At 28.6% G+C, this 25,269-nt stretch overlaps 3 protein-coding genes and 1 non-coding gene across 11 annotated transcripts; 2 read left to right on the plus strand and 2 right to left on the minus strand.

Annotated features, from left to right (window-relative positions):
• The first annotated feature begins 358 nt into the window (after positions 1 to 358).
• LOC149518421 (small nucleolar RNA R71) lies at positions 359 to 465 on the plus strand. Its single transcript, XR_016343409.1, has one exon. It is a non-coding gene; the product is annotated as a small nucleolar RNA R71 (small nucleolar RNA).
• A 9,279-nt stretch (positions 466 to 9,744) lies between these two features.
• On the plus strand, positions 9,745 to 13,769 carry LOC111284323 (iridoid oxidase-like). The gene is made up of 3 exons (XM_022873026.2): positions 9,745 to 10,250; positions 10,393 to 10,851; positions 12,791 to 13,769. The coding sequence occupies exons 1-3, from the start codon at positions 9,753 to 9,755 to the stop codon at positions 13,409 to 13,411; spliced, it is 1,578 nt and encodes a 525-aa protein (XP_022728761.1). The 5' UTR covers positions 9,745 to 9,752; the 3' UTR covers positions 13,412 to 13,769.
• Positions 13,770 to 17,200: 3,431 nt separating this feature from the next.
• CLE40 (CLAVATA3/ESR-RELATED 40) lies at positions 17,201 to 18,102 on the minus strand. The gene is made up of 3 exons (XM_089763341.1): positions 17,916 to 18,102; positions 17,752 to 17,801; positions 17,201 to 17,569 (listed from the first exon to the last, which is right to left on the minus strand). The coding sequence occupies exons 1-3, from the start codon at positions 18,019 to 18,021 to the stop codon at positions 17,444 to 17,446; spliced, it is 282 nt and encodes a 93-aa protein (XP_089619467.1). The 5' UTR covers positions 18,022 to 18,102; the 3' UTR covers positions 17,201 to 17,443.
• Positions 18,103 to 19,970: 1,868 nt separating this feature from the next.
• On the minus strand, positions 19,971 to 23,976 carry LOC111285247 (ETHYLENE INSENSITIVE 3-like 3 protein). 8 transcript variants are annotated; one of them, XM_089762115.1, is made up of 4 exons: positions 23,615 to 23,976; positions 20,592 to 22,431; positions 20,432 to 20,513; positions 19,971 to 20,302 (listed from the first exon to the last, which is right to left on the minus strand). In XM_089762115.1, the coding sequence occupies exons 1-2, from the start codon at positions 23,647 to 23,649 to the stop codon at positions 20,628 to 20,630; spliced, it is 1,839 nt and encodes a 612-aa protein (XP_089618241.1). In that variant the 5' UTR covers positions 23,650 to 23,976; the 3' UTR covers positions 19,971 to 20,302; positions 20,432 to 20,513; positions 20,592 to 20,627. The 8 variants fall into 8 exon arrangements, with proteins under 8 accessions (XP_089618241.1, XP_022730320.2, XP_089618242.1 ...); XM_022874585.2 differs by having other exon boundaries at positions 19,971 to 20,310; XM_089762116.1 differs by having other exon boundaries at positions 19,971 to 20,310; positions 20,405 to 20,513.
• Between the last annotated feature and the right edge of the window lie 1,293 nt (positions 23,977 to 25,269).

The raw sequence follows: 25,269 nt of genomic DNA on the forward strand, positions 1-25,269 counted from the left end.
TGTTGCTATATCGATTACAGGTAGGCTTGGATTGTTATGCATATTGGATCGAATCTATTTTAAATTGACATATTTAGTAGCATACGATCCATCATAAATTTCACAAGAAACAAATAAGTTTTGTATAGCATGGACAGAGGCAATTTGGGTTAGGATTCTTGGGATTTTTATTTTTTTAGTTAAACTAGCTAGCTGTAAAATGATAAAAATAAAAGTATCAAGTTCATACACACCAACAGTTTTTTTTATGTACCTTATATTTCATACCTCATTATAATTGTTGGCCATCAAATCAAGTGTAATTCTCATTAGTGGTGTTAGTCTATTGTAAAAAATCTAAATTTGCAACCAATATGGAAAACCATGATATGGATATTTGCACAACAATTCTTTAAATCTTTTCCATGCATCATACAGATTCTTACCATCAAATTGCATGAATGTTGTTATTTCATTCCTCAATTTGGCTGTCTTGGCTGATGGAAAGAATATAGCGAGAAACTTTTATACCAAGTCATCCCATGTTGTGATCAATTCAAATGATAAAAAAGATAACCAACTTTTTACCTTATCCCTAAGAGAAAAAGAAAAAAGTCATAGTCAAATTACATCATTTGAATCACCATTGTATTTAAATATATCACATAATTAAAAAAAATTAGAAAGACGAATATTTGAATCACTGCTTAGTAACCCTTGAAACTGTATAGAAGTTTATACCATTTGAATAATCAAAAGATTAATCTCAAAATTATTTGCTTAGATAGCTGGCCTTCTTATTGAAGGTTAAAATTCTATTAGCATTAGGAGCAGCATAGTCCCTCAATGTTCTCTACCCTTCATTGTTTGCATTCGCCATTTAGATTGATGTTAGTGGTGTTGTTTGCTCTCTTCTCAAATGCTTAAAGGTTTTTCAATTTCTTTATTGAGTGGAGTTAGGTCAATACTTCTAGATTTGCACATACAAATAAAAAAAAGATAAAAATAGTTTAAAACAAATAAAAAATAATTTTTTAGATTATAAAGGAGTAAAAAATTCTTATTGATATTGATTCAAACACTGCTATAATATCCGATAACAGTACTAAAAACTTGATTGCTACATTCTATAATGCTTACAAGTGCACAAATCGTAATCAAGTAATAGAATAAATTAGTAGAATATCATTCCTATGAGGATTATAGAATTGGAATCATTAGGTGAAAATCAAGTACCAAATGTGATAAGCCACATGCTTTATATCTAAACTAATGGAAAGATTGGTTTGATTTGATTGCAAATAAAAAAAATGAAAGAAAGATTGTGTAGTCTTAGATCTAGTTATCCAATTCTTACTTGGTAAGTATTAGAGTTGGCCAAATATAGCAAGAACTTAAAATAAAATAATGTTTTAAGAGAAAAGAAAGAAAAATTGTGGCCAAATATGTTAAAGAGCATAAAAGAACGATTTGAACAAGATTGCATTAAACCCAAAGTTTAGAATGAATGAATGAATGATTGTTGAAAATTAAAAACAATAAAACAACTTGAAAATCGAAACTAGTAAAGAAATAATTCTTGGAGAAAACTAAATCTTGAATAAAAGAATGCTTATATTAAGAAAAGAATTCAAAAAACAATTTAGTTATGGCTAATCTGTCACCTTAGCCAAACTAAAGGAAAACTAAAAAGAACTAAGAAATTAAAAAAAAAAAAAAGAAAAGTTATGAAGAATAGAATGTTGAATATAAGAAAAAGCCTTCCTATTTTTAGATGGGGTTTCAACTATGAGGGGATTGAATTACAAGAGTTTTTTTTCGATCTAAACTCTAATAGATAAAGGCTATCTTAATCTTCAACTTGTTGGCCAATTATGGAGTCTTAAATCTTAAAGAGTCTTAACGGAATGGGTATTTCTTGAAGTGATCTTGTCCATCCATTTACATTGCATGATTGATCTTGCATTCTTAAAAAATAGTTCGATTAAAACTTGGTTTATCAATACCATGTGATTGCTTCTAAGCTAAACTATTTTGCATAAAGATAAAAAAAAAATCCTTATTCTATAATAACTCTGTCAATAGTAATCAAAGAGTCCTTGTTTTGTAAAATCTCTTCTTGGTCGAATTTTAACTAGGAATCTTTATTCAAATATAAGTTTTCAATTTTCAAATACATAAAGGAGTCTTATTGTAAATAAGATAACTAAATACATGTAGGAGTTTCAATGTCATTAGGATTTCTCAAACCAAGTGAATTTAAGAAACCAACATCAAAAGGATTTGGCTATTCTACATTTTAAAATGGTTGAACAAGGCAATATTAGGCTTGTCCTAATCTTGCATGAATTTTGCATGAATTTGCATGAAAATCATGTCCAAGTACCTAAAACCTTAAAATCAAGAAAACAAACATTAAAAGCACCAAATTCACTCAAATTTCAAAAAATTTGAGCTAAAAAAAACTTGTAAATCACTATATATTTTAGTGCTATCATATTTTTTTTTCATTTCACTTTTTATGATATCAATAATTTATTTTCAAAGATTATTAAATAAAATGAACACAAATAATTGTCAATCAAATAATTTCATATAATAATGATATCTTCAAAATGGAGGAGAAAACATATCCAACAAATATCTAGGCTTGACCTAAAGTTAACTAAAATAAAATGGCCCAAATCTGTTAGGTGCCTAGGTTGATTATTTATATGGGTTGGGTCAGGTTTAATACCAGGTCATCAACAGCTACTCTTTTTTTTTTTTTTGCCTAAATGGTACATTTAACACCTCATTAATTGCAAACTTATTTAAAAAAAAAAAAAAAACTGAAAATCCCATTTGAATTTTCAAACTTTCTTTTAGTGGTTCTATTTGCACCCTAAAAAATTCTCAATACACCATAAAAAATTAACATTTAAAAAATTACTTAAACACCCATTAGTTAATTACCTTTTTGTCCTTTATAGCCTTTTCTTCTTTTCAGTAATTTATTGAAAATTTATTTTCAAAAGCTTATTCAATGTACTAGAAATTCATTTTCAAAAACTTTTTCAATATACCAAAAATTCATTTTCAAAAACTTTTTCATTGTACCGAAAATGCATTTATGGAAAGCATTATAATTATTTAAAAATCCATTTTTGGAAGTAATTTTTTACTTTAGTTTCTTTGTTGCAATCTCTTAATTAGTGTTTAACATGAAAATATCATATGTCCTTTGCAACAATCTCCAAACGGGTCTTTAATGATTTCTCTAAGGTATGGGCTGTTTAATCTAGCAATAAAAACCTCTAAGCTTCTGGTTGTATTGTCCGTTCAATAATATTTGCAACATTTTTTTCAAATTTAACAAATGTACACATGAGATAAATCAGTAATTATGAATAGGCATTCTTACAAGTTGGCTATTGTACCATATGCAATGAAACAACATGTTTCATTACACATGGTGTAGCAGCCAACTTGCATGAATGTCTCTAAACACTTATCGATTCTTCTCAAATATATGTTTGTTAGAATTGTAAAAATATTGTAAACATTATTGAGTGAACAGTACTTAGTGGTCGAAAGATTAGAGGTCTCTATTGCTTGATTTGTCAATATGTTAATGACATTATTAGGGTCAATGCTTCTTCCGGCACCAAGTTATTATGTACAAAAATTTCATTTTTGAAAGTTTTTAAAGGCTTCTAGAAATGAATGTTCAAAAACCACTGAGAAATTTTAAAAATACATTTCCAAAAACTCTTAAAGGCTTTCAAAAATAGATGTCTAAAAGTCTTTAAGGGATTTTGAAAATGAATTTTCAAAAGTTCTTAAACTATCTTGGATATCCATCTTTGGAATTCTTCAATAATTTTCAGAAATTTATTTCCAAAATATTTAAATTGCACTCCAAAACTTAAAATTCTAAATCTTATGAAACTAAACACAAAATCAAATAAAAAAAAATAATTTCCTATGATCTAAGCTATATAATGTCAAATGGGTGATTAGGGCTTGATTTAGGGTTTAATCTTTTAAGGGTTTTAGGAATTTTGATTAAAGAAAATGGGGTGTGAAAAGATGGGGTGTTTAGATTTTTAGTAAATTTATGTTTTGGGTTTAGGTTATGTTAAGTAAAAAATTGGGTGTTAATAATAATAAAGTGTGAAAATAATAAGTTGAGGTGCAAATAGCACCATTTTTTTCTTTTTTCTTCATTTCTTTCGCTTCTTTCTTCATCTTTTTTTTCTTTTTCTTTTTCTTCTTCTTTATTCTTTTTTACCTATTCTTCTTTTTTCAAGATGACACAAACGTTTTCCCCTTTTTTTTCTTTTATTTTTTTTCATTTTTTTTCATTTTTTTTCATTTTTTTTCTTTCTTTTTTTTTTTTCACTAAACAATTTTTTAGCTAAGAGTCTCTCTTTTTTTCTTTCTTCTTTTTCTTCTTTTATCAAACCTCCCAACCAACACTTTTTTTCTCTTTTTTTCTTTCTTTTCTTTTTTATTTTTCTTTTTTTCTTTTTTTCTTCATTCTTTATCCTTCTTTTGCTTCAGCTGTTTATCCCAAGCTATTTATTGATTTTTTTTTGTGTAATTGCCACTGCTGAACTCTTTTTTTTTTTTTTTAATTTTTGCTAGGTTCCTCACTAATCATTAAGGATTGTGGTTAATTTGCTATTTTTTTTAATGTTTTTTCAATGATAAAAAAGGAGTAACCAATTTTTTTTGTAGGTTCAGGTTTCGTTTTTTGGAATGAAAGGTTTAAGATTGTTTGGTTTTGGTAGTGGTGGATTATGGTGAGGTGATGCGGAGCTTGTGTTAGTTTTTTTTTTTTTTTCAACTCTATTAGATAGTGCCAGTGAAGGCTATTAGAAGGTGGTTAATGGTGTTTTTGTTGAGTGTTAATGGTTGTATAATAGGCTGTCAATGGACATTGGCAAACCATCCTTGTAACCAAAAGAGGCCTTACCGCCCAAAAAGTTTTCAAAACCTTAAATATATATATATATATATTATATCATCATATAATTAGTTTATTTATGTTATTTGGCTAAAATAATTAAATTAACTCTCACACTATAATTATTATTTATTAAATTTTTTCATTTTAATTTAATTTTATGCATTTAATTTAAGATGAACTAAATTTACATTATTATTTGTCTATTTATTACATTCAAAATCATTATTCACAAACTCTTAAAAGTAATAGATTTATCATAAATATTAAATGACACTTATTTAAACTTATAAAAAAAAACTAACTTTTTAGATTTCACACATATACTAAAAGTGTATTGTTTTTAGTCTACTGCACTTATTTTCTCATATCTTTGTGACTATTTTATTTGTTTTATTTGATATAACTTCAAATAAATTATGTTAATTGCTTGAATTTTTCATTTTGCTTGAAGTATTTGACATATATATGATAAATGTGAGTATAAAATTTGAACAATCCAAATATATGTAAAAATTTTTTAAAAATGAGTACATGCGTGTTGAATATATATACTCGTATTTAATACTTGCTCTCGAATTCGATTAACATAGAAAACAAAAAATATATATTATATAATTTTAATTGGCTCTTTCAAAATTAAATGTCAAGATCTGCCATTGTCAATAAGGTTGGTTTGTTTGGTGAATGTTTGGTGAGATAAGATTTTGGTAGTTGTGGGCAAGGGTGATGGTGTGCATGATGAAAGTGTTCTAGCTTTTTGTTCTATGAATTGGCAGTGAAAGGTTTATGTTGTTGGAATTTTTAAATCTTAGAAATTTCTTCATGTAAACCCCCTAGCTCTATGTAGAAATTTTAGGTTCTTGAAGAACCCCTTCTGCCAAAAAGGACATGGCTATTTACTTTTGTTTGAGTCTTGTTGTAGTGGTAGCAATGACTAGATTTTGGGGCGATGAACTTGTTGGCAAAACCTAGGTTACAAGGCTTTTGTTTAATTCAAGTTAAAATGTCAGTGGAGTAAAATGAGAGAGGAAAATGAAAAGCTGAAATGGGGAAGCAATGAGAATAAGAAAAAGTGAGGATAGGGTGCCACAACCTTTGACTTTTTCAAGTCTTTTGATTTTTTATTAATTTAATTTTTAATTAATTGAATAATTTTAATTTACTAAATGAATTTGGGCCTTACTAAGGTAACTTGGTCTCATATGGATTTTAGGATTTAAAAATTACCTTAGATGTCATAACATATAGATCTGTAGACCTATCGCTAGACATAAACTTAAGGAATCACCAATAATATTTTTTGTTTAGGTACAATTGACCACCAAACTAAATTTGTCCCATTTAAAGATGAGTTTCAAGATTTACATAGGTATCTTTAAATAATATATTCTAGTCCACGAAACTAGATTTTAGGTTTGAAAATGCCGTTACTCATTAGGAAGGTTATAGCACTCTTATAACGTCTATCCAAAATATGATACCAGTTTGATTTTAAATTATCCAAGCACTAACCATATTTATGATTTACCAAAATATTTAATATTAAAAATTGATCTTAAAATTACTCTAATAGTTTGGTAATAATTTAAGCTAATTCTCTTACCTCAGGAGTATTCATGGAGATAAGGGTTCTACTCTGAAGAGGCTCCGTCATTAGATTCATTAATATATTTTATTCAAAAAAATAATTAGTAAAATCTTTCAATAGTTTGATAAGATTTACTTTGATACAGATCTTTCAATAGTTTGGTGAGATTTTTTTGTAAATTTTTTTTAGAAAATATATTAAATATTTTAATAGTTTGATAAGAATTAATTTAAGATGCTAATCCTCCAATAGTTTGGTAGGATTAAAATAAAATATTTTATTAATAATAATTTTTTTATAAAAATTGATTTATGAGATTCTCCAATAGTTTAATAAAATTCATAAAAATTTAAATTAATGAAAAATCCTCTAATAGTTTGGTAGGATTCATGAATCTATTTTAGAACCTTTTTTTATTTTTTATTTTGAATAAATAAATAAATAAAATGAACTTCATAAAATAATGTGTTGTTCGATTTAAAATAATAAATAATAATAAAGAGTAAAATAATAGTAAAAAGAAAGATATATATAATAAAATAAAAATAAAATCAAAACAGAAAATAAAATGAAAAAAAAAAAAAAAATACCTACGATTGGATTAAGTTGTGCAAGCGACTTGTGCCCAGATCCAAGGCAGGTTCATGTGGGTCCTGGGTTGCACGAAATAGCATCATATTGGAATGCTATAAAAGCAAAAAAATTACTTTTTCCTCGTACTGCCTCAACCGTTTCTCTCTTATTAGTTTTCTCTCTACCTTCTCTTTAGATGTCAGATGAACAATAGTATGAAAATGCCAAAATACGATAAAAAAAACTCAATTTTTGGCTGCACGAATCACCAAATATCGCCAAAATCTTTAACTTTTGGCTGAAAAATTTAAACAAAAAATTCAAACATTCAAACTTCAACCCAGACTTTTCAATTTTTTTTTCTAGAAATCCCAACATTTCCAAATAAAACCAGTAATAATGAAAGATTAAATCCTCCTAGAAACACAATCCCATAACAAATTTTCACACAAACAGAACCCAAAACTACAAAAATATCCCAGCAAGAAAACAAAAATTTCCCTTATGCCAAAATTTTGCCTTTTCTCCTCCACATTGTGTGATTTAAGGTTTCATTTATAGGGTTCATTTTTACATAGATTTTAGGGATTTTATTCAATCAAATCCTACAAATTGATTTACGATTTTATTAAAATTAATTCCTAGTCATCGCGTGATTCTTGGCTTGGTTTTAAACCATGCCTTAATTTGTTAATTCTCTTATCTTTAGAGCCTTGATCTGATTTAGGGCTCTGACTTTGATTAATATATGACCCTGATTTCAGGATTAACCTTTCCTAAAAAAATCCTGATTTCATTTTCCTTTTCTGTTGTTTTTTTTTCTTTTTTTAATTAATTATCAATTTCTTATTCATTTTTATTAAGGCAATAAACCAAAAAATAAAAATAAAATAAAAATAATACACCAAACGAACCAAAATTGGGCTAAAAGCCTAGAATCATTTCATCATCCAATTAAACTGGCCTAATTTAAAAACTAATAGGCCTTTCGAAAGCCCATTAAAACTGACAAAATTGAAACAGAGAATTCACATGCCCCGAATGAAATAGGGTGTCTACATTAGGCTTCAATTGGGCCTTCAATCAACTAACCTAAAATTGAGTTGGATTGGCCTTAAATTGAATGCAAAATGATCCAAAAATAGTTAACCCAAAACAAAATTCAAAAGAGTTCAATTGGATAAATCCATTTAAAATGCTCAAAAATACTCAAATCAAATATTCCTTAATAAAATGAAAAATAGATGAAAATCAAATTGTCATAAACAAAATTAGGTGTCTACATACTAGAACTAAACTGATGCTTTTCTAAGAGAATCTATTATTAAATATATGATGGAACAAATTTTATTAATAATTACCAAAATTATATCATAAGTTATCAAAGGTTATCAAAATTACATTAAGAGCTTGCCAAAATTTCATCAAAGATTATTGAACTTGTATCGATGGCTACCAAAATTATATTATGAGTTACCAAATTAGTATCGGAGGTTATTAAAATTATATTAAAGGTTACTAAAATTTTATCAAAAGTTATAAACAATCAAATTTATATTAAAAGTTATCAAAATTTACTTATATTATATTCAAATCAAAATTAAATTGTTAGTATTTATCATTATTATCATAATATAAAAAATTATTTATTAAAATAAATTTTTATTTTTTAAAGATAAGAATTACACGCATCATACACATGCCAAAAACTAGAATATATAATATTAGTTGCACAAATATAACACAAATAAAAAGTTGACGCATGTATGCATCACAAGAGCATGTAGTCTAGACTGTCTAGTCATAATTTGTATATAAGTTTAGTCATGCATTGACCAAAGGCCCAGTGACAGATCTTGACATTAATTTTGAAGGGATCAATTAAAATTATATAATATATATTTTTCGTTTGCTATGTTAATCAAATTTAAGAGCCAGTATTAAATACAAGTATATATTTAACATGAATGTACTCATTTTTTTTTAACTATTTACATATATTTGGATTGTTCAAATTTCATACTCACATTTATCATATATGTGTCAAATACTTCAAGTAAAATGAAAATTTTTGGCAATTAACATAATTCATTTGAAGTTATATTAAATAAAAAAAAATAAACAGTCACAAAGATACGAGAAAATAAATGTAGTGGACAAAAAAAATACACTTCTAGTACATAGGTGAAATCTAAAAAGTTAGTTTTTTTTTTTTTTTTTTTTAAGTTTGAATGAGTGTTATCTAATATTTATGATAAATCTATTAATTTTAGGAGTTTGTGAATAATGATTTTGAATACAATAAATAGATAAATAATAATGTAATTTTAGTTCATCTCAAATTAAATGCATAAAATTAAATTAAAAATTAAAAAAATTAATAAATAATAATTATAATGTAGGAGTTAATTTAATTATTTTAGTCAGATAACATAAATTAACTAATTATAGACGGTCAGACCATAAATGCTTTTTTATCTTATTACCCTAATTTCTATATTTTTCAAGTCTGTTAAGGAAAGTAAAGGTAAGGTTCTTTAATGATGATCAATGTGCGTTATTAGTTGAATCATGTGATTTAAAAACCAGACACAGGTCTAATATTTGGTTGTATGAAGGATCATCTTAGAGCCAAAGCGGGGAAGGAAAACTGGCATTATGGATTTGCTGAATTCTTTCATTGTGGGCTTCGGTGCCTATCTTTCAGGCTCCATGATCTTAGCAGTAACATTGTCGATTGCTTCCTATTTTGTTATCCCTAAACTCTTGGGTGGTCACCCTAAAAATTGGAAGAATGCACCACCAGGCCCTGCTGGTTGGCCCATCCTTGGAAGCCTTCCACATCTCTCCCATCGTCTCCATGAAGATTTCTTTCACCTTGCCCTGATCTATGGTCCACTTTTTAGTCTTAACATGGGAATAAAGCCAGCCATAGTGGTCTCATCACCAGAAATGGCAGCCCTATTCCTGAAGGAAAAGGAAGGTATGTTCTCTAGTCGGACCATAACCGAGGCCATTCTAGTCGTCACATATGATGCCCATTCCATCATTTTCTCACCCTATGGTCCCAGGTGGAAGGCTCTTCGAAAAATCTTGATCACTGAACTACTTTCTCCTAAGGCCTTTGAGCAGTTCGAGCCACTTCGTACCAAACAGGTTAGTTCAATATCACTTGATTTTCTTATATATGCTATAAATATTATTTAAAACTTAAAGAACATTCAAGACGATTGTCTATTCGAGGAGCATAAAAAAGGAATTTAAAGCTGTTGATTTGCTTGTTTTTCTGTATTGATAGGTCCATGGTTTGCTCAAGTATTTGTACTTAATCTCAAAGTCCAACACTCAAGTGAATATAGCAGAATCAGCTTTTACAGCATTGGCCAACCTTGTAAGTAACATTCTATGCTCCAAAAGCCTTTTCGACAACTCAAAACCGGAAGGAAAAAAAATGAAAGAGATGTTTTGGGAGATGATAAAGGTCCTTGGAACCCCAAACTTTGCTGATCTCATTCCAATTGTAAAACCATTTGACCCACAAGGCTTCAAGAGAAAAGTTAGAAATATCTTTGACCAATTGGATGCTTTCTATGAGAAGTTAATTGAGGAGAGGTTGGCTGAGAGAAAAGGTCAGCTTGAGACAACAGCCAACAATGAGAAAATGGATATGTTGGATGTTCTTTTGAGTTACAGGAGTAACGACAAAGAAAATGGTTTGGACCGATTCTCAAGATTTATCATCAAAGGAATGCTCTCTGTAAGTATATCTTTAAAACCAAGGACAGATTTACACTGGGGCAGTAGGGGCAGTGTCCCCGCTGAAATCCTAAAATCCTTTTTAAATGTATTATGATATTAGACAAAAGTTTTAATATTTTTACATTTTGCGTTCGTTAAATTGAAAAAGAAAAAATATAAAGGGGAGATTTAAAAATATTATAAAGTACAAATATACTTTAGTAAAAAAATGGACTCATTTCAAAATAAATTATTATATGTAAATATTAATAAATTTTGACTTATAAATAATTATTTTATATAAGTTTCATTCTAACTAGTTTAAGTGATAACCTAATATTACTTTTCTCTCTTTTGCTTCCATCTATCTAGTCTTCTTTTCTTTCCATTTGCGGACTTCATTTTTTTTACCTGTATGAAATTTAGTTATATTATTATAAAAAATGTCAAAGTCAAGCATAAAATAATAAAATATTAGTAAAAAGGAAATAAAACACAAATTAAAGTTAAACTAATTTTGTATAATAAAATATAGATAAGGGGTAAAATGAAACTACAACAAAATACTCATTATTTAAAATTTTATTTTTAACATATCAAAGTGTTTTCTTTTCTTGTTGTTTTTATTTTATATTGGTAATGTAACAAGGTATTTTTTTAATATTATTTAGAATATTTAATAATATATATATTTGATGTAAAATAATGTTGTAGATATGTAACCTAACTAACTTGTAGAAATGTAATAATGTTGTAGATATGTAACCTAATAGACTTGTAGAAATGTAATCTAACAAAATCTAAAATTTAGAAAAAAAAAAAAAAAAAACTAGCTTCAATTTTAAAATTATTTAAAAAGTTAAAATATATATACAAGTAACATGTTGTTGGTCCTATTTTGTATTTTCATATCTTAACTTATGTCTTATAAACTATAGAGAAATTAAATTAGTATTTAATTTAAGTTAGTCAAAAACAAATATCATTAGTAAGAGAAAATGAATTTTTAAGGAAATGTTTGAAATTGAATAAAGTTATATATCTTTTAATATTGATAATGAAAAAGAAAATCTTACATTTTCTACCTATGAAAACTATTTAACTCAATTATATAGTACTGTTTTCATTTGAAAATTGACAATATTATGTACTTGTGTTTATTTGATACTTAAATTTTTTATTTATTTAATATTATAAGTTTTTGTTATATTTGTATTAATTTCTATTTAAACTTTTTATTTATTTGATATTGTAAGAAATATTTCAAATTCTTTTATTAAAAATCTGTTTTACATTTAAAAACATTATTTTTACATTAAATAAAAATTTTTAAGTAAATATATTATATAATAAATTTGCCCCCCACTGAAGAAATATCCTGGATCCGTTCCTGTTTACAACTGTATGTAGTATCAGTAGCCTATTTTTAAATTATTGATAGACCATTGGATCAACATATACATGAATTTAGGTAATTAAATTCAAAGAATAAATTAAAAATCTAGATAGATCATTATTGAAACATTCACCATTATATATTTTGAACAAACTAAAAGATTTCAAGTTCTATATTTTTGTATTATATGTATCTAGCTAGATGAAATTTACTTGTTTTTATTGATGCATTTGATTTATTTGCAAGATAGTTAACTCCAAATTGTTGAGTTTGGTTGGGACAGAAGGGAAAATATATATGCAATTTGTTAAGAAGGGAATAGAAGAAGAATAAAATGAATTGTACCTCCCTTCATAGTCTTAAAATATCTTTTGATTGGATATTGTTAGAAATTTGGTAAGATGTCTTTTGATTTGAAATTGTTAGAAATTTCGATAAGTAGGGAATAGAAAAGAAAGAATAAAAGGAATTATACCACTCTTTTCACAGTCTCATAATTAAAAAAAAGTCAAATTAATTAGCAATGTTACTTTGAGCATCTTTTCTAATCTTGTTTTGGCAGGAAATGTTTATAGCAGGAACGGAGACTACCTCAAGCACCGTGGAATGGGGCATGACAGAAATCCTAAGGAAACCTCGTATACACAAGAAACTGCTACTGGAACTGGACCAAGTAGTCGGGAAGAACAGGTTTGTGGTAGAGAGTGATCTACCAAACCTGCCATACCTTCAAGCAACTGTTAAAGAAGTTTTTAGACTGCACCCTGGAGTTCCGCTCATCCTCCCTCGTCGGGCCAACGAAGCATGTGAAGTAGCTGGCTATCACATTCCGAAGCATTGCATTGTTTATGTGAATATTTGGGGAATGGCAAGGGATCCCAAAGAGTGGGAAAATCCTTTAGAATTCAAGCCTGAGAGGTTCATTGGGTCAAGCGTAGATGTAAAGGGTCAAGACTTTAATCTCTTGCCTTTCGGGACAGGGAGAAGGTCTTGTGTTGGATGGCCTCTCGCTCACCGGATGGTGCATTATTACTTGGCTGCATTCCTCCATGCTTTTGAATGGGACTCTCCGCCTGAGATTCTAAATGATATGAATGAAAGGGTCGGGCTTACTCTTCAGAAAGATAAGAGCTTGCTTAGCATTCCCAAACCTCGATTGCCAGCTTCAGTTTATGAGCTTTAATAGAACTCTAGTGGTCTAGCCCACCACCACCCAAGTAATATTGTAATAGCTATGTATATGCAAGGGTACTCAAATGAAGGTGCGGTGGCAATCCACCAAGTTTTATGTATCCCCGCAATATTACAATAAATTGTGGACTTCTTTCTCTGGTTATTTGTTCTTTTCTCTATCCTTAATTATCCTCTTGAATACCTAGAGAACCAATCATAATTTTGTGTTTTGTCTCTTGTTTCCTTTTTTTTTTTTTTTTTTTTTCAGTTTGTTTGAGTTCATTTATAAGTTATAATAATTAAGAAAAATAATTAAAAATTTTGATCCCATAAACTCAATTTCATTGGATTTATCACAAAATCTTAGTGTGGTTTAATCACGATTATACAATCTTGACTGAATCATATTTATTAATAAAAAATATAATTATCTAATGAAAATATCTAAAACAAAACTTATCTATTAATTATTATGAGTTAAAGATTCACGTCAAATAGAACCGGATTCATGACATCAAAACTTATAAAAAAAATTGGATCAATGGTAAATGGTCATTTACTAATCATTTTACCAATCGAATCTAATAAATTCCCTTCATAATTCTTTTTTTTTTTATTGGTACTGCTCAATTCTCATTAATTAGCACCGTTTACATAAGTTTGGGGCCCAATCCTCCTGTTTGATTGTCGATCTCCACATATACAAATGGTGATTATGATATGTGTGTTCGAAACATAATTGAGAGGAGCCGCTCTTCCCTTCTACATCTAGCTAGAACAAATGCATCCAATTGTGTACATATTTTTTTAAATTAACAATCATAATCAAATATTATATTTATATATATTTGTGATTTGATCCAAAATTTGTTTATAACGGTAATTTTTAAGCCAAACAAAAAAAACATTTAAGAGAAGTGTTTTTATTTTGAATTTACCATTTACTGTTTTTTATTTTGAAATTATGACAAAATCATACGTTAACTAATTTTTTCATTTTTTAATAAAATTATCTTTTTTTTCTTTATTTTTTTTAATAGATATAGCATTACCATCTTTAGATATATTGATGTATTTTGAACTTAAAATAAAAATATAGAGGAAATATAACTATTTATTTTCTAGCTTGAAGTAATATAGTTTTTTTTTTAAATCTAAAAATTTTATTTTTTATAATTTTTTAAAATTAAGTCTCACAATCATTTTTTGATGCATCTTAATATAATATACTTAATAATATTAAAAAGACTTATTCTATACTTCTAAGCATTGTAATTTTTTTAGACACTTTAATTTTCTACTACATTTTTTATAATAATACCAGGCACTTAAAAATTTCAAATCACAATATTTCACAACAATTTTCAAACACATTTTTGCAATCACAATAGTAATGTTAAACTAAAACTTAATTAATTTCCTATTATTTAACATGTTTTGTACCATATATCTTTTTTATGATGACATTGACATTAAGAGTAAAGAAGTGTCTTTTGTATATATTTGTATATACAAAAAATGTTTATATTAAACATCAAGAAATTGATAATAAAAAAAAAATACTTCCTTATTTGTGGTAGAGAGGATTCAAATTCAAAACTCAAAACACAAATGTTAAATGAATTGGACAATTTATGACATAAGACTATTTGGTAAGGTATAAGTCATGCTTAGCACGATCTATTATTAAGTAGTCAATGTGATCCAAGTACGATACATATATATATATATATGTGTCATACTAGGTTAGAAGATTTTAGGTGCATGGATCAGCATGGCACGACTTATTAAGAGTCATTGTTAGCACGTGGTGCATGGGCTAACATGGCACGACATACAAGCTTAGTCTTGCCACGTTAACCCATAATTGTTATAAGTGAGTTTATAACCTTTAAGTATATTCATGTTATTTTTTGTATCATAATAAAATTATACTTACTTTAATATTTTGTTGGTAATTTATAAAATAAAATTATATTAAATAAATAAAGTTATTAAATATTTAAATTATTGATAGAAAAATTATATTTAACTAGTGATTAGTAAAAATAAAATGATAAAAATAAATTAAAACTTCAAGTTAAAATAAATCCAATTAATAGAATAAATTATTATAAGATGAAAGGTATAAAATAAATGTACAAAACAAAACACATTATATAAGACAAAATACATTATATAAGTAAATTATTATATGATGAGAATAAAAAATAGAATAATAATATTATCTTTTATAATATTTTTTATATGTACGTGTGTGTATTTTTTTTTAATATTAAGATTGTAATTCAATATTTTAATTTAATGGATTCTATTATCTCTCTCCATAGATATAAGTATTTTGCCGAATCACATAAATTATGTGTCTTTTTATTTCATTTTACTTTTATTTTTTTTCTCCCACTTGTTGTTCTAGTAGTAATGGATAAATATTTTAAATAATTAAAATTTTGAAAAAACTATTAATAAGTTATACTTGGTCTATCGCAGAACAAAAGACAGTCCATAAAGATTACAGATTATGTGTTGTACTAGATTATATCATTTAACTTTCATGACCGTACTAACATTGCACATTGTTAAATCGACACAGTCTATTAATACATGAATTAATATTTAAATGGATTGGACCGGCCAATTCAGCCTTTTTAAAACCTCTACATTATTATAATTTATTTTAGACCACAATATCATTAAGTTTGCAATAAGAAGATAGAGTTAGGGTAAAGAAATTTTAAAATGAATAAGTGGATAACTAATTTTTCTTTCATTGTTAATTCTTTTTTTTTTTTTTGGTATATGGCCAAAAATTAGTGTAATTTAATACTTATACATTAATCTTTCTAAAAAATAATAATAATAAAGCGCATCTAAATTTTCAAAAAAAAAAAAAATGGCACTTTCAAAGTAAGATAGGTTTTTGTCCACTATTTTTTTGATACAGTTATCATCATTGTCCATAATCATATACCTAGGACTCACTCATAAATTGTGGAATTCATACAATCATATACCAAACCCCCCCCTCCCAAAAAATAATTACCGGTCGCATTGGCAGGTTGTACAATGTACAATAGTACCGGCATAAAATTCCAGCAAAGCTGAAAACATTCTTACTACTCCGGTATATTCTTTTCTTTTTCTTTTCCATAATTCTTACTACCCTTCTTCAATTTCATAAATATTCTCTTATTTTACCCTACCAATAATTTTGAAATTTTTTTAGCTTTGAATGAAAACAAAATATATGGCTTAAAATCAACCTGAACCTGGAAAAATCCATTTTTAAATTCGGTCAATTTTGATTTGACCAAAAAGTTGAAGTTACAAAAATTTTTTAAAAAATCTAAACCCGAGATAATTTGGACCGGAGGTTTGTCCGAACCGGAAACTACTCAAAACCCGGCAAAAACAAAAACAGAATAGCACAGGCTGCCCTTTTTTTCACCAAAAAAAAAAAAAAAATTACACTTGTTTCCAACTGTCACCATAGCCATATGCCATAGGAAAGACAAAGTGAAAAACTGCCAATATTGACAATAATTAAGCAAAAAATTATCTATTCCAGACTTCCTGTTTTCACCATTTTGGTAGAAAGGTGAAAAAAGCAGCTTTAACCGTTAAGAAACTCATCAACGGAGTGTGTTTCTATAGCATTTCTTTAGTAGAGAAATATATCAAGCGGTAAAACATCACAAGTATGAATATATTAGTTAATATTAATTCCTACTTCAAATTTTCAAGAATTTATTTCTGACATTCATCAATTTCCACAAGTTAATTCAAACAAAGAAGGAATGGAGAGGAAAACAGGATATTTCAGACCAAAGAAAGCTAACAAGTAACTAAATACAGCTATGTAAGTACCCTGTTTTAAAAATGGAAAAAAAGATTTCATCATCAGAATAAATACAAATTTAACTAATTCTATACAAAGACAAAGACCAGTGAACAATAAAAACCATGGCTAAATAAAGGAAAAGAGAGAGAGAAAAAAAAACTGGTTAGAAACCCATATGCCACCAATGAATAGGAAAGCTGATTAAGGTCCTGCAGGGTTACTGTTATGGTGAAGAGGGTCTGGTCCAGTCGGAACTTCCCTTTTCTCTACAATGAGAACTGAACTTCCTCTCCTAAATCTATTGAACTGGTAGTTGCTTTCAAGCTCCTATTTCTCAAAAACAAAAGGGTAAACTTTAGCATGGAGTATTTCACGGAAAGAAGAAAGCTAAGGTTTTTAAGCCAAAAAAGTTAGTTGTAACTAAGAAACTGTACGTGAGGAGAAATGTAGAAAAAAGAAGGATTTTTTCAACTTTTTTTGTGGGGTTTTGGAAGATGGGTTTTCTTTACCTCTGTGATTGTGGAGGTCTCTTCTGCCATTGTTGTTTGTGAAAGCAGTCCTGGGCATGCCAAATTTGTTATTACATATAAAGTTACCATTTTTTCACCAAAAGAAGAAGAAACAGAAAGGGAGAAGGCCTGAAACAACAGCAGAGAGAAAGGGAGAAGCTTACTGTTACTAGTGCGATAAGAGAAATGGAGAAAAGGCGTTGAAGCCACCAATAAGATGATCAGAACCATTTGGAAAACCCTGGTGAACGCCATTCTTGAAACGGGCATAAAAATGAGAAACCTTTTAGTTTGCAAAAGCAGAGAGAGATACACTATGCATCACATTTACAAAATGATAACCTTTTTCGAAAATGCTCTTTATAGTGCCTGATAATCAACGGTGATAATATTCATTTTCTTTGAAAACGTGGCATTTTGATTAAAAATTTATACCATTTCTTTTGTAAAACTCTTCCCATTTTGAATTGGAAGTTCTTTTTTTAATCTATAATTTACCTTAAATGATTAAATCTCCGATCTTTAGATTAAAAATTATCATATAAATAAGTTTCTTTAAATTCATAACTTGTTGATTTTGATATGATGTCAATTAATTTAAGAATCAATAAACTGTATCCAAAATTTAATTTAATGAATTATATAATTATTTTTAAAAATGATATCTAATGTATTCATAATTCAAATCTTAACATTTAAAATCTCTCTATTATCCTATATAACCTCTTTTATAAAAAGAATTCTTAACTATTTTTTTAATTCTGATTAATAATTTTTGCAGTTGCAAAAGAAATTATGATTGGATTTATATTTTAGAGGCATTATTGTCTGATCGTGTATAAATGTCTCATGTTTGAAAAGACAATTTTATCCTACAAATATGTTTGTAAGTTAAACAAGCGCTGAGGAAGGGCAAGAATGTCCATAGGAGAAATGTATGAAGGGAGGCCTGTTTTTTGTTCCGAGTCTAAGGAAAGCCATCTGAAGGCTGGTACGTGTCTCCACAGACATCTTCGTTTGTTGGCTGGCGGCCTTGTACTAGGATTGATTTGTCTTGCATTCAACAATCGGTATGATCAGCTGTCCTTTCTTGCCGTATCATGCAATTACGTTGATGCCCGTTTCAATTGAGGGTTACTTCGGCCTTCTGAACGAGGTAAATTGGACATTTCAAATGGAATTTTAACTCCACATAACGATCAGCACCGTCATGTGTCATCCCACTTCTCACATTAATTTTTTTCTTCTGCAATTATTATAATATATTTAGGTTTATTAACATCTTATACAAAAAATTATTATATCACAATTTATATTTATATATTAAATATAAAATATATTTTTTATTTTTATTAAATTCATACAATTTTTATTAAAATTTTAATCTAAATTTTTTATTTTTTATATTAATTCACATCATGTCATTATTTTAAAATGTATCTACTAATAATAATAATAATAAGATCTCAAAACTTTTGACTGTGATAAACCTGAAGAAAGGACGAACATGTAATCAAACCTTATCCCAACCTAATTTAAGATTACATTGGTCAACAAAGTTTAATGACCAACTAGGAAACCAAATTTCATAAATGGGGAACAAATGGCGAATCTTTGGAGTTGGAGATTTACTAAAATCTCCATTGGAGCTCAGATGGCCTTGCTTTTTGAAGCTCAATGAGAAATTGTAGAATATCACCAGGGTCCCAAATTCTTCTCTCCCACTCTCCATGTAGCCTTGCTCACAAAATCGAATTTTCAACCTCATTCAAAAATTGTAGAATATCATCAAGGTCCAAAATTATTCTGTTCCCTCCCTCCCTCCCTTCCCCACCCTAGCTTCATTTTTTTTTTCCTATATTTTTTTAACTTGGGTGTGGTATGCTTTCAGGAAACTGATCAGGAAGCAGTTTGGAAGGAATCAAGGTTTCAAGGCCTTAAGCGACCCAGGGAAGCAAAATATAGTAGTATAACTGTATAACAACTTGAATAAAGTTATCCACACTTACAAGCGAGGATTGGAATCGTTAAGAATTACCCCTAAGAAAAGGCCCTAATCTAATATGTCTATGTACTACACAATAATACAAAGCTCAAAAAGCATCTATCTTGCAATAAACTAACCCCATACAAATGCAAAAGCATTGAAGATATAACAAATAACCAAAAGCTCCAACTTATGTCATTCGTAAGGGGAGTATTGTTGAGGGGAGGGGAGGTTGGGAAATGATATGTTGTATAAATAATAACCATATACAGATATAAACTCATTTACAGGGAAAGAAATAGATCGACTGATGAGCTATTTTGTCCGAAGGAAACAAGGAAAATGTCACAAGTTTGACATATGGACTGTTTCTACAATTGACACATTTACATGAAAGCCCAACATCACTTTTTTTTCTTTGAAAAGATGAGCAAAACTAAATTAGAAAATTTGACTTCACATACAGTTTTTGCATGTACAAATGATAACACCAATACGGAAAGACTAATGAAGAAGATAAATTCCTCCATCCAGATCAGCAATGAATGCATTGTTTTCGAGTTCCTGCAAAACTAACATCAAATAAAACATATGAGACTGATTTATGAATCATTCATAAATGAAACAGGGGAATGATGAGAAAATAGAAAATTTGACTTGACTTACAGTCTTTGCATGTTCAAATGATAATACCTGTACTAGAAAGACTAATGAATGAGAGAAATTCCTCCATCCAGGTCAGTAATGAATGCATAATTTCGCAGTTCCTGCAAAACTAACATCAAAATAAAACATGAGACCATATTATGTACCATTCATAAATGAAACAGGGGGTCGAAGAGAAAAGGTTTACTTGCAATCTATTCTCTGACATCTCAAGTTTTCCAGCCTAAGCTCCAAAGTACTGTATCAAGTCATCATCAAGTAGTTCCTCCAGTGAACTTGTACCATCAAATGGAAGTTCAAAGGGGCTATTAAATCCACCATAAAATGATGGATCACTTGTCGGTGACCCAAAGGGATTATGAACAGCTCTATCTTGCTCACTATGAAACAGGTCTTTCACATAATGATGCAATTCTCCCCCAGTAATTTCATGTTCAATTCTACCTGGTGCAGATACATCAACCCCATTTTCTGGCCTAATCTGTGCTACATTCATCTCCATCTGAGTTTGCTGACCATCATGACCAGGCCTAAAATCAACCGGTGGATTATAAAATTCATATGCAGCACCATGGTGCTGCTCAGAATGTTGCAGTAACGGATAGAGCATGGGCCTTCCATCTACATACATGCTCTGAGTGGAAATTTCATTAGCACAAGGAATAGCAGGATAATGGCAGTACTCAGTCGCAGGTAGATATGACTGAACATCTAAACCTTTCTCCACATGCCTCAACACTGTGCTTGCATCAGTTTCCTGCTGAGTGCCAGGCATCTGATGTTCCAGAAATGATATATCACTTTGGTTGATGTCAGGCAAAGTGTTTCTTGACTCGGCATTTATGTGTTCGTCAGGCAATGGTCCAGGATGCTGATCACCATGGCTTGAAACAGGTTGTTGTTCACCATGGCTTAATCCAGGTTGTTGATCACCATAGCTTGATCTTATACGAGGTTTCTTCCTCCTAGGTTGTTTTTCCGCTGGCTCATTCTCTTGGACTGGGTGGGAATCATCATTGCTGATATAAGCCACAGGCTCCGCATTTGTTTGTTGATTTCTCCTGTCATCTTTGGAAGAAACTGAACCTACTCCGTCGTCAACACCATCAACATCATAATCATTGTCACCACTGATAGCAGGCTGCTTCTTATTACCACACCTACCTTGAGGCATTTCAGTTATGCCGGATGTTCCATTATCACTGCTAGGTTGCCAAATCAGAGCTTCCTCTCGGCCCAAAACACCCAACCAAATTGCACTCTCCTTTGCTGTCATCTTATCTTGTAGACATTTTGACCGGCGTACATGCCTCCGAATCTTTGCAATATTAGGTGACATGTGCTTTATCACAGCTGTTAACACTCCAACTTTCCACATCTTCTTAAGATCATGTGGTTTCTTATAAGGAGGACTTTGACCCTGTTGTAGCCCTAGTTTTACCCACCACTCTTCATTCCCAGTTGGCCACCAAGGTGGAGGAATTCTCTTTTCAAGTGGATATTTTCTCTGAGGGGGATCACAATGCTGCATCAGAGAAGACAAGAGGGATCCAAGAGTAGCATCCTGCAGGTCTTGGAGACTACTCTGTGGGTTTCTGTTTCTATTGTTATCTGACTCACTCATAGCTAAACACTCTGTCTCGTACTTGGCTATGGCTGCTGGCCCATTCTTATCAAACTTCACCTTTTCTTTCCACCAAGCTCTTATATTATCTGATGCACCACTTACAGGCTTACCCTTTTCTGGAATGATGCCATAGACAAATCCACGTGCTTTACAAACTTCCATTAGCTTCAACATATACTTAAGAATCCCATCTTGGGCTCTGGACATTTTCTTCCTCTGAGCTTGGTCTGAGGTCTGCTTGGGCTTTTGCTTTTCTGCAGCCTGTAGGGCTGCAATCTTCTGTCTTTCCCTAATCCTTTTGAGTTTGATACGATCTTTCCACATTCGTCTTTCCAATTTGTCTGCATCAATCTCTTCGTCACTGACATCTTTTTCTGCTATATCAATTTCAATATCGGAACTGTCAAAAACAAATCAACAACCATCATAATATGCTCCATTATCTCAAACAACAATAAAATTCTTCTTCTTTGATGAAAAGCAAAAAATAGAAGATGAAACCAAATTTTGAACCTTAATTTTTGCTTTTTTTTTCTGCAATAAACAAAAACCCTCACTTAAAGTGGTGCAAATAGTTGTGTTTGGCATGAAACTTGGATCTTACCAAAGTTAATAAAACAAACAATAAAATTTGAGAACATTGTAATATATTAATAGAACATATGTTCGTGCTTTGCTTTGAATCCTATATAATCTGATACAATTAGGTAAATATCAAATGTGAATGAGATCAGTAAAAGTTGATATGCAATATTTATATAATCATGAAATATTAAAGAGATCGGTAGAAGTTAGTATAATGCAATACCAAAAGTTAGGGCATAAAGAAATACCAGCACAACTTAACATCACAATATGTGACTATGTAAGCAAATTAGTACAATATTTAAGTAAATAAACTATTATAAAGAAAAATACTAATTATTAAACTACAACTATAGCTTTTGCAAAAATTGATCATTTAAATTTTCACAAACCCAAATATATACCAAAGACACTTGTAAAGAAATAAACATTTTATCTAACTTTCATTTATAGCCATAACACTATTTATTAAAAATACTAATTATTTATTTTTTGGATAATTAAAATACAAATTCTTAAACTACATATAGCTCTTTCCAAAATACCCAAATTACTCACTTAAGCTTTTATAAACCCAAATATAGAAGAAATCTTTTATCTAACTTTCATTTATAGGATTGATATAGTCTACCAAAAATATCCCTTTACAATATTCAATCAAAATACATCTTGATCTCTTACTCACTAATTCCAACCGCTCGCAGGCGTTATGTCAAATCAAATACAATAATGACAAAACCCCATTTCTTATTCACAAAAGAGCCTGCTTCCAAAGGTACAATGAACAAAAGTTGCTAAACAAATAAAAATACATTCCAAACAAATGCACCCCGTAATAATTCCTTAATTTTTCCATGCATAACAAGATCAAACAAAGTCCCAATCCAATGCTCCTTAAATCGTCCAATATTAAATAAAGAATTGATAAAAGGAATAAAATAAAATCATGGGTTTAATTTTTTACTAAAAAAGAAGCGTAAAAAAAAATGAAGCTTTACCCAATATCAGCTCCAATATCTTCAAATTCAGCCATGAAAAAAGGGGTCAAAACTCAAAATCTTTTAACTTTGAATGGCAAAACAAAATGATTGGGAATTTTATTTGACTTTATATGAAGGCTGAAGGAAAGAATTTGGGATTCTATGAATTTAAAAGAGAAAAAAAAAAAAAAAGCGAGCAAAAGGAAAAGGATATCACAGGGCAATCGGGTTTTGGTTGCTTAGAAAAGATTGAGAATTTCGATTCAGAAAAATTAGGGAGAGATGAATGGCAGCAAAAGGTTGAAGAATCCAAGTGGAGAACACCCTAGGGGATGCCTATTAAAGGAGGACTGATCTCCTGCACTGCGTCCACACACATTGATTTTGTTTGCCTTTTATTGCCTTTTTTGTACCCTTTCCTTTTTTTCTTTCTTTGAAGGACCGTTTTTTTTTTTTTTTTTGTACTCACCTTGGAGTTGGGATGGGAATCAAACAATAGTTTATTACTAGAAATAGCCACGGTTAATGCTGAGGTTAATTATTTTTTTAAAATTTTTTTTATTATTAACTATCATATTTTTATTATTTTAAATATATTTATAATTATTTTAATATAAAAATAAAAATATTATAAAAGTATTAAAATTAATATATATAGTATGTCATATATTATGATTATAGTTTTTTATTAATTTGTTATATTATATATTTATATTTATATTTTTTTAGTAATCATATGATCAAATGTATGATTTTCAATTTATTGTAGTTTCTAAATTTTTTGTAAAAGTATTTAAAATAAAATAAAAATGATTTAAATTTTTTGTTATGTCTTTTTCTATTTATATTTATCATATTATATTTTTAAATTTTTTTGTTATAGTTATTTAAAATGTAATTAATTTAATATATAATTTAATAAAGGCATTTAGTAATTTTCATAAAATGTCACATGTCATATTTTCATAAAACAATGGTAAGGATATTTTAATAATTTAATATGCGATTAATTTTATATTATATTAAAATTTTAATACATAATTTAATAAGAATATCATAATAATTTTTAAACAAATTACTACACTTAAGCTTCTTATAAATCAATCATAAGAATATTTTTATAATTATGATAGCATGAATATTATAATAATTTTAGTCAATTATAAAAAGAGAGATATTTTCATAATTATAATAAAAATAACATTATAATAATTTTGATTAATTATGGAACTATAAACATTTCCTTAATTATGATTGGAAGGGCATATTATATAAATATATAAAAGTTAAAGCCTCTAACAAAAAAGGAAATAATCTGAATTGGATAGTTTACATTTTTGACATGTGGACAACATAAAAAATTTATGTGTTTAAAATTACTTATGCATTTCAAATTTAATGGTAAAATAAATTTAATTTAAAATATTTTATTTTCATTATTATAAAACACATTCAATGATTTTTATTAACATGTTATTTTTAAATGATTAATTAACTAAAATAAATTAAAAACTAAATCAAGAGTAATAGTATCTTAAATTGAGAGTAATTTATGCCTAATAATTAGAAAAGTAAAATATAATATGTATTTAATACGCTTAAAAGAGATGAAAAAAGGGATTTTGAAATTAATGTAATAATGATAATAAAATTAAAATTTTATTAAATAATAG

The sequence above is a fragment of the Durio zibethinus genome, chromosome 6 (genome assembly GCF_047325235.1).
Source record: "Durio zibethinus cultivar Kanyao isolate XHJ-2024 chromosome 6, ASM4732523v1, whole genome shotgun sequence".
Classification (NCBI taxonomy): Eukaryota; Viridiplantae; Streptophyta; class Magnoliopsida; order Malvales; family Malvaceae; genus Durio; species Durio zibethinus.